The 9,997-nt window shown below is 47.9% G+C and overlaps 1 protein-coding gene across 3 annotated transcripts; it reads right to left on the bottom strand.

Annotated features, from left to right (window-relative positions):
- Positions 1-510: 510 nt before the first annotated feature.
- PDE6H (phosphodiesterase 6H) lies at positions 511-9,636 on the bottom strand. 3 transcript variants are annotated; one of them, XM_069773246.1, is made up of 4 exons: positions 9,515-9,636; positions 4,619-4,808; positions 4,314-4,354; positions 511-3,413 (listed from the first exon to the last, which is right to left on the bottom strand). In XM_069773246.1, the coding sequence occupies exons 2-4, from the start codon at positions 4,756-4,758 to the stop codon at positions 3,337-3,339; spliced, it is 258 nt and encodes an 85-aa protein (XP_069629347.1). In that variant the 5' UTR covers positions 4,759-4,808; positions 9,515-9,636; the 3' UTR covers positions 511-3,336. The 3 variants fall into 3 exon arrangements, with proteins under 3 accessions (XP_069629347.1, XP_009925560.1, XP_069629349.1); XM_009927258.2 differs by lacking the exon at positions 9,515-9,636 and adding an exon at positions 7,884-8,120; XM_069773248.1 differs by lacking the exon at positions 9,515-9,636 and adding an exon at positions 7,892-8,120.
- Positions 9,637-9,997: the final 361 nt, after the last annotated feature.

The raw sequence follows: 9,997 nt of genomic DNA, 5'->3' as shown, positions 1-9,997 counted from the left end.
TGCTACAGAATTTTCTAGGCAACATCTAAACCAGGAGGCAATTGAACCTGACTGACTTGAAACCCCTATGAACATTTAGAAAGTTCAGCAACAACAAGAAGTAAAAGCAGATGAGCATTTGCAGCTTTATCTTCCAGTCATAGCCATGAGAATGAAATAAGTAGCATTCACATCTGAGCCATTTTTTTGCTATAGGGTAGAAACATGCTGACACTCCGTTGCATAAACTGTCCCAGAAGACATAACTGGCCAAAAGATTTCGGCCCTAAGAAAATCACAAGCACCGTGCCTGGGAGAATACACCATCACTCAGGGAAAAACTGCTTCTCAGATGATATCACAGTTAGTTTTTATTGCCTATTGTTTGGAGATAAATAGCTGGTTTTCTCTTGTGAGGAGTGGTGAGTGGCTTTCAGAGCTTTCCTGAGGAAAGGATTTTAGAATGAAAAGCTAAGTTATCTGCCTTTCTCCGGATATATTTTGAAAACAAGACAGACTACATTCCTAGCATTTTTAAACATTTTTTATTCATTTTTATTGCTTTTGACTTGTTTTTATAGTAAAAGAACAAAGAATAGCATATTACAATGTATATAGACTGAAGTCCTTCAATAAGCTACTTTAACACATTTGCTTTCTTGCATCATAGCCATCTCTCACTGTTTGAAAAATGGAAGTTTCTGGGGTTATAGGTCATTAGTAAAAGCTCAGAACCTCAGACAAAACAACTGTGAGGATGTTTTAAGACTCCTTCCAAGTCTCAAAATTCCTTACAAGTAAAGGAACGAATGTAGTTCCTGTTAATGAATAGAAATTGTTTTTAAAATAACTAACATATGTTGACTCAAAACATCTTCTGATACAGCTCATCAGCCAGGCATGAGATGTGTGCATTCCTGCTGGATGCCTCTAGGAAGGAGAGTGGAGTAGGTCTCTGATGGGAGACGGAGTTATGGCAATCAGATGTGGAACTACACCAGGACCCTCCCATTTGCTGAAATGTTTCAGTCCCTGGACTAAGGAGAACTTTGCTTTTACCCCAGTATTTTCTGACAGAGGATCTCACTATCTTTGGACTGCTTTCCCAAGGCCTGGGATGAAAGGGAGCAAAGGGCTAATTCAAAGGCTCTCCTCTTGTTTTCCTGCTTAAAAAAGGGGAAACTCAATTATAATAGAGGCAGCTATCTTGCAGGATCCAAAACTGGATGCAGTGGGTCTTCTCCCAGATAGAAGAGGACAGACTCAGGAGGTGGAATAAGGATCACATGCTACAGGATGGTGTAATGTGAGGGAAAGCACAAGAGCATCGACATAGGAACATTCACATTTAACCACAGAAGGAGAGAGCTAGCACATGAGCTTGGAGAAAAATGAAATCAGTCCCCTACAGTAAAAGCTAAATAAACCATCATTTACATAAAGAACACTTTGGGAAAGAAGAAAAACCTTAAAAGGTGAGAAAGGTGGGAGAAATTGGGAGTAAGTGGAAAGGACAGACTGCCTCTGCCCAAGGAAATAGCTGTGGGCTGCAATTAGCTAAGTGGTACATGACTCCTGCGCTGTGATTGTGCTGCGGTTCTGAACTGCTCTTTGGTTTACTGCTGTTTCTAACGGCAGGAGTGCTGAATAATGAAAGCTGTACTCTGGACTGCCAACAGGAATTTCCTTTAGCTTTTGGTGCTGAAGCTGTATTGTAAATGAAACCTCCTAGCTCTTACTTCTGGAATAACAGTAGCCGATAACTATAGCACAGCCATGGATTTATAGCAATGCTTTATGCGTGGGGATTGATCTTTCAGGCAGGATTTGCTCTCCTCTCCATAACCACTCCATGCTCCCATGAACATGTTCAGCATAGGAAAGATAAGCTGGGGGGAGGCAGTTCTTATGCAATGAGGCTCATCAAGCTGAAGGCAATGATTAAAAATACCACCTCTTCTTATGAACGTTAGGTAGCTACAACAAAGCTCACTCCTTGCCTCCAAACAAAATAAAAGCTCTTCCTTAATGCCAGGGCAGCAGGGAATCTCGGTGCCTTCCCCAAGCATTTAAGTGATTATGAGTGCCTCACCACTCACCAGCACTCAGGCTGCCGGAGACCAGGAGACACAAATCGATAGGGTTAAGTGGATTCGCTCTGGGCTTGCCTGCATATACCCACCCTACCCTCCCCCTGCCTCCCCACCGGCTCTGCGTTACCTCTCTTGGGGGAACAACCATTTGCCTGCTTGTCCAGTCAAGCTCCAGAGCTTGAAGTTGCCGGGGGGGGTGAAGAGAAAAGCCTTCCTGCTGATGGGGCAGGGTGGGAAGGGAGACTTGCCCCATGCTAAATACGGAGAAGAGGGAGCAATTAATGCAATACCATCTTCTGCTAGATGAGGCGGGACTACTGGCACTGTCTGGTGACAGATCATAATGATCCTCTGTCTTCTTAACTGGCAGCAAACGTGCTGGGGAGCAAATGCCTCGTGTAAGTGTGTGTGGGCATGGGGACAGTGCAAGTGTCACACGGGGTGCCCATCGAAGGAGAGGAACAGTGTCAGTTGGAGTGCTGCTTCCTTGGAGTTGCAGACACAAAGGAATGAACAGTAGGATTAATTCACTTAGCTATTGATCTCAGACACGCATATTTTCATTTAACGTTATTGGAACAGCCAGAGTCTCATGGCTCATAGCCTGTGGGCAGTGCAGCAGAGACAACGTTTGCAACCCCTTTTCCCCATTTGCTGGTGAGGTAAATCTTAGCAGCAAATTCCTTATGGTGAACCCCTGGGGAAGGGTCTCCTACAGAAAAATAGCCTAACGTCTGGACTGGTGACTCTAATGCTGTTCTCTACAGATATACTCTCAGCAAATAGTTGGTGGCCCGGCTAACATGGGGACATATCCGTGGAAATCCTATACAGAAAGCTGTCAGGGAGGGAAGAAAACAGAATGGGCTTGATGTAATTAGGTCTGGACATACATGCACACCCATGCACACAGTATCTCAGCTAACCACGGGAAAAGTTAACCAGGGGAAAAGTTCAAATAGAGCCTCCCTCTATCTCCATAAACCTGAAGAGCAACGACAGTGGGAGAAGACAGGATATGGTTCAGGGAGGCATTAAGACATTTTTCAGTAGTTTCACCACATGGAGCATGAGGTCTGTTCAGGGTCCCAACTAACTTCTTTGCCAAATTAATCTGCAAAGGACTTTCTCATAACTAGCTCTTACAAAACCACCCTGCCTGTGAGCAGGTGGATGTAAGGGCCAAAAATAAGTGTCAAAGGTGATGAAGACCATGATGGGATCTGTGGAGTCACCAGGTGACACCAGTAGAGATGCTGGCACCTTAGATGATCCCAAATTGGGCCAGCTCGTGCAGTTCCAGATGGCTGAAAGCTTCCCATGGGCAAATCACTGTGATATCTGCAAAAGAGAGAGAATGAGAAATGGGTTCTGGTCACTGCGCTTCTTGGATTTCTTTCATATTAATAGAAAGGCTGATTTACTCAGGAAACATTAAGACAAATGAGATTCCACTTGAAGATTAAATGAGCAGATGAGCTCTTCAAATCTGGCACTACCTACCAGACCAAACCAGATCAGTGTATTTTCTCCCGTGCCATCTTTCTCTGTGAGCAAAAGCAAACCAGCATTTCCTCTAGTCTCTTCAGTGACTGTGTAGACTGGTGTAAAAATTCATTCCAGTAACGAGGTTTCTTCTGTTCTTATAAACTACCTGTAGCCAAACTGTGATCTTGAAGATAAGTGCAATCTTAAATCAGATGCGGAAAAATTTGGTCTACAACATTGAGGATCTGTAACTCTTTGATAGGTGCAGTTGTTTTTGATACCTAAGAAGTTCCGATTGGCTACAGTTCATCCAGCGTGTGTTGCTCAGTCCCAGACGGGTGCATAAAATTCTTAAATTTAGGATTCTCGTGATAACAGAAATACTTAACCAGCTGGGATTTAGTTCCCGTGATTTTTGGTATTAATAGCTTAGCATTTGGCAATTCTTTGAGAACCTCATTCTGCTGAAATTCTTAGGCAGAGCATTAGCAGAAAACAAACAAGCACATTTGCAGCCAAGCGAAAGTATTCAGAAATTGAAGTGTGCCTAAATAGCCTTTCTGTCTCGTAGTGCATGTAAGCACAAGCATGACCGTGGCAGCTCGCGGAGGGAGTACGAGCCTTCTGTGGTGACCCTGAGAGCTGCAGAGATGCCAGGGAGACAGAGAGGCACCCCAGAGTCCTCTCCCGTGCTGAAGCGTGACTGCACTTGCGTTAAAGCAGGGCATGACAGCAACATCCCACGGGGCTTACCTGTGCCCAGTCCCTCCATGCCTGGGATGTCATCTCCAAACCTAGGGGAGAAAAGAGCAGGTGAGGGTGAATTTGGGCCAGCAGCCCCCAGGAAAGAGCAGCTGCCCTGCACCCTCAGCCAGGGAAGAGCTGCGGGCGGGCAGCAGACGGAGAGAAGCAGCTCCAGGCAGGAGAGCTGAAGGCAGCGGCGCAGGGTGAAGCCTCCTGGCTCCTTGCCCAAGGGAAGATGGTGCCGCAGAAGCCCAGCTTAGCAGTGGGGAGCCACCGGACCGGCACAGTTTCTTTTCTTTCCAAAAAGCCCTTACCCTTTTACTCCTTTTTTAGGGGGCTTGCTCTTGAACTGCCTTGTCTGTCTTTGCTTGAACTTGGGAGGCCCCTTGCGTGGTGTGGTGGGACCAGCTGGAGCATCTCCAGCGTTGAGGTTGGTGGGTGGGTTCTCACTCATCCCTGGGCTGCGGTGTGTGGCAGGCGCACGCCTCTCTCAGATCCCTCTGTCTGCAAGATAACAGCAAGGACTGACAACGCTCTGCTTATCACTTCTAGGTATCAGTAGTCAGATGACAGAATTACGGAAAATATAATTGTGACAGGATTAAAGATAAGGACAGTAAACATAAAGAAAGATTGTAATGCATACAAAGTAAGCAGGATAGCACGGTCTTTCATCTGGCATGCTAGAATTAGGAGGCCAAACAAAGGACACTTGAGCTAAGGACAAAAAGACACTTAACCCCATAGTGCAATGACTTGCAGAGTCACAGAGAGTCACACCTTCTTTTTTCTCAGACATAGCTGGACTCTTGGAGACAGGTTGCTGCAGCAGATTGCCCCACAGTTTGGGTAAAATAGGAAGGTTAATGCCAATGTTGTTTGTTTTCTAGCTAGCCTTGGAACAGCAGTGCTGATATTTTTACTTACTGGTTCACAACATGCCTACTAGGACCCACAAAGACGCACTTACAGCTTAGAGAAATATCCTATCCTTGGGAATCATTATGATATACTTCACCTATTCTTATACTTTTGCCTAAGTGTTACCTTTTGGACACTGCTGGAGATGGGATGCTGAGCTACATAGCCCCTTAGTCTGGCTGGAGCTGCAATTTGGGTCTCATGTTTATCAATACCAAACTTAGAGCACAGAATCTTTGAAAGATTGTAAAGAAGGCTAAGGCAAAGCATTGGAGACTGTCTTTTAGGCAGAAGTTAATTTCTCAGGATTTAGGAGAGTAAAGCCTGTAACTTTCCCCAGGATATGTCCATTTCGGTGTTTGTGAGCATTATATGACATGCACTGACCTCTTCTGCACCACAGTGCACATGAGCCAAACTCCACTTCACAGGGGCTAAATAGTTATTAGGGAGTAATTCTTGTGTGGGAGACATCTCTCTTGCCTCAGAGGGCAGAACTGCTGCATTCAAAGCCCTTTGCTTCCTTCCCAGGGAGGACAGCAATAACTCTCACCAGTGCCCAAGGGGGACCTTCCAGCCCTTCATCTAATTTTGTGCTAATTAGTATGCTAGAATGGTCTGAGCAAGTGCATTTATGGACAAAAATAAATGCCATTTTTCACTCCCCTCCTTGAGGTCACATTCTTCCCCATGACCATTATATAACTCCTATCTCCAGGTGTTCATCCCTGTGCAGCCAGGCTGATGGGATCGCTGATGGAATTAACTTCAGGATTTGGAACTAAAGGCTAATCTCATTAGGTCACCATAGTGCTCTAGCCTAATCCCCAACATCACCTGCAGTGACACTCCAGACTTTTAATCTCAGAACTATAAATGCCATCAAAAATGTTTGGGTTTGTGTTTTTTTTCTTAGTCGGAAGACAGTTCATGTCTTTGACAGTCCTGAAATAGCCAAAGTGCTGGAAAGCAAAGCCTAAGATGCAAGGAGAAAGACCACCCAAGCAATCCTCCCATGTCACTTCCACATCAGTGCAAGGCGAATGCGTTCTGTATCTGTGGCAGTCTGGGAATACTTCACCCCTGACATCTTTCCATCTGTGCTGACAGTAGGATGGATCCTAATGATAGCACCTAGAGGCATGCTAGTTCTCCTGTCGCTTGTGGTTGGGCTCCTGTCTCAGCTGTAATATCCCGAGCAGGAGACTGGACAGGTTCCAGCAGCCCCAAATGGAGCAGCAGATGGTTGTGTCTGCAGCTGAAGTATGCACAGATGCTATTTCCCCGCCTGTAGCACAACGCTTCCTAAGCACACACTGTGCCCACAAACACAGGGATCAGCTCAAATCGTGGAAGTTACTTATCTGGCTGCCATCTCTGCAGCACCTAAATAATCACCCAGTATTTACAGCTTTATCCTCACAGCACGGTGGCAGGACAGGCAAACACTGTCACCTTCATCTTTTACAGAATAGAAATGGAGGTGCAGTGATCAGTATGACCTGGACTGCACTGCTGGGAGGATTGACAAAATCTTTTGACTCACAGTTTTTTAGGGCCAAACTGAGACCTGAGGTAGTTTGGCTCCAAACCAAAGAGAGAATTTGGTGCCTCACTGTTACTCAGGACCAGTGAGGAATTCAGATGGTACTGCCCTACAACAAAATGCTTTGCATCAGAAAACTGCTGCATGGCATGTCTGCTAATGCCCCAAAATATAGTATTATGCTCTGCCTCAGGTACAGTTCTCATCAGTAGGGTGTCTGTCTCAGCGCTAGATACCCCTCCTGAACTACGAGAGGTACACATCCACTTCTAAGCACCATGTTCATCTGACACGCCAAGATACTTGGCACCCCTCTCAAGGGCTACTCCCAAAAGTACAGCAGAAGAAACAAACCGGCTAACAGATTTCCAACCCTTTGGACTGGCATCCAGAACTTGTAAGATGCATTTGAGCTCCATCTCCAAGTGAGTTCCTGCTCTGCTTCACCAAGACCTGCTGTGTGCCAGTGTGGTACCTTAACCACAAAAATGTCTTTGAGGGTCGACTCCTCTTAGTTCCCTGAATCCATGCCTTGCCCCTGGCCTTCGCTCAACAAAGAAATAGATAATGGGAAGACTCAGTCCTTGGAGTTTCCTTTTCCCCCAATCTGAAGTAGTTGCATCCACCTACTAGCTACTTGATAACCCAAGATTTGGTAGGAAAAAGGAGCTGCCCAAATCACACTTCATCCTCTCTCTGACCTGCATGAATTCAAGAAAAAGCACTCAATGAAACTAAAAGGGACAAACCTTTCTTCTGTACCAACCTCCTCTACCTATTCTCTCCATGCATCACCAAAAGAAATGGCAGAGGACAGAAAGCAGCCTTAATGACATATAACAGCCTCCATCCTGCAGCAGGAATCAAGCTGCCCTCCCACCACTGATCTGGTGGGACTCGCTTGCCATCACACCCAGGCAAAGGTGTCTCCGTTCCTGCTGGAGAGGGCCCTGCCCGCAGCACCGGCGCTGCCCCTGTTCCCACACCTCGGGAACCAGCTGCCTCTGCACGCAGCCAGGCATGGGCCGGCGGGCACCCCGCCATCACAGATGCAAAAGAAGCTCCCACGGCAGCTTCCCAGGGGAATTTCCCAGCCTTTCGCCTCCCCGTACCTGCGTACTTGGATAGTCCTTGGTACCACGCCGAACAGATGGCTTGAGAAACGTTGAGGAGACTGAGTCTCCTTCTCTAGATCTCTGCAAGATGCTGCCTCCTCCCAGTGCTTGCTGGGCTGCCAGAGCTCTTCTGCTGCTGCTGGCACTGGGAGGCAGCTCCCGGGAGAGAGCTGATGGCTGTGGATGCAAAGGCTGTTGAAGAACAAGATGTTCTTCCACGCACTTCCTCTGCCCCCTCCTCTGACAAGGTGTTAACTAATCACCCCTGACAGCATTTCTGCTCACTCCAGGGTTTAATCCTCTGGGTAAGAGCTTTGCTTGCGTCCGAACGCTAATTATACCTAATAGATGGTAATGGGCTTATCTCAGTTGCGTCAGATATCCCACCTCTGGGTTGCTGGCCAGGTTAATCATCCTTCTTTTAGTTTTCTTTGAACTTAAAGGGACTTGAATACTACTGACAAATGCTGACTCTTTAATCTGCCCTCTCCTTAATCTCTGATTCTCTGTGGAAAATTTCCCTGACAGATAATGCAGATGCCTTGCTTGACCTTCTTCAGACAAATTCAGCATAGGAACTCATCTTCCCTTGTCTGAAACCTTAAAAAATACAGACTCCTCCATGTGCACTTGTCTTTGTGGTGCCTCAGGGATGTCAGACACAGAACCCCCAAGAGCCGTGGTCTGCCATGCAGGGATACATTGGGAATAGACAGCAGGCAGGAGGAAATATCCTTGTTTTCACATTCCTTTTGATGGGGTTCTTGCATGCTCAGCTCTTGACCTCACGAGAGCCACTAGCATCATTCTTGCAGCCAGGCTTTTGTCAGGGAATATTGTATCCAGTGTAAGATGCCTGTGAGGAACCTCACAGCTCCAGTCTCAGTTGCTTGAGCTGGCTAATCACGGCGATGGAAGAAGTCCACGCAGGTTCAGCCCTTTCTGTTCCTGTGTTTTACACAGGATCTGAGACCCTCTGTTCTAGCAGCAGTTTTAAGACCAAGAACCGATGAAAGAGGATGCACTCTACAATCCAGAACTCATCTCAAGTAGAACTACGTTCCCACAACTGCTTCCCGGGTGGGGATCATTGGAATGACTATCCCAGCTGAAAGAAGGGATTCAGTAACACCGGAGGTACAGCATCACATGGTACAAACTCCCCACCGATGTGCCCCACGTCTATGGCTGGGCACCGGAGCACGAAACACCAGCTGCCTGTCCCGACCGTTCCTCAGGAGCCCCCCCAGCACTGCTCACCTGCCGGCTCAGCCAGCCGAGGACACGAGCCACGGGGGTGCTGGGGACCCCTGACCGAGGGGTGCTGGGCACGAGGAACCGAGCGGCCCCGTGGAGGGCAGAGCCGCTCGCGCAGCCAGGGAGCTTTGAGACAAGGCACTGCTCCAGCACTTGCCCTAATAGTGAGAGGAAAGAGAAAACGACCACGCGAGGACCACAACTCCCTCTCTTAGCTGCTGGGTCTGTTCACGCTCTCCAAGCACAAACATCCGAATTTTCCTGCCCTGGGGTTTTATCAGGACTTTCCTCTCCTCTGGGTTTTGCAGCCGGTTCCCCTTTCATCTCCCTGCCACCCTCATTATTGCTTGGAGCTCCTGGGAAATACTTACAGTGCCAAGGGCTCCTCCTGCAAATCATCCAACTCCCAGCCTGCGTCGAAAGGGTCTCGAGGTGTCCTTTCTCCTCTAGATATACCCTGCTACCAGGTGACGTCAGGGTGCCGACCGTGGGCAGGCCCCCGCACGGTGCCGGAGGGGACGTGCGGGGAGCGCCGTGACCTCGGGGCTCTGCAGTCACAGCTCCGGCGGGGTCTGGGGGAGCAGCAGAGCCGCGACCCCCTCCCGAGGGGTGATGTGCCCCTTTCTGCAAGAAGAGGTTGTGGCTTCTTCGGTGCTCCTTGCGGGGAGATCTCTGGAGAAGCAAAGAGGAATAAGGAAATCACCTGCCCTTGGAGCGATGCCGCTGCTCGTGAGCCCACACACATTCCTGCACATGCAGGGAAGGGAGAAATTAGTCCTAATCACCCCAGGTCCCTCCCCTGTGCTGGTGAATGCATGGAGAGGCTTCCAGCAAACTCCTCAGCGGTGCCGCAG

This window comes from Haliaeetus albicilla, chromosome 28 (assembly GCF_947461875.1).
Source record: "Haliaeetus albicilla chromosome 28, bHalAlb1.1, whole genome shotgun sequence".
NCBI lineage: Eukaryota > Metazoa > Chordata > Aves > Accipitriformes > Accipitridae > Haliaeetus > Haliaeetus albicilla.
The sequence above is the reverse complement of the archived record's forward strand: the minus strand, read 5'-3'. Positions and strand labels throughout refer to the sequence as shown.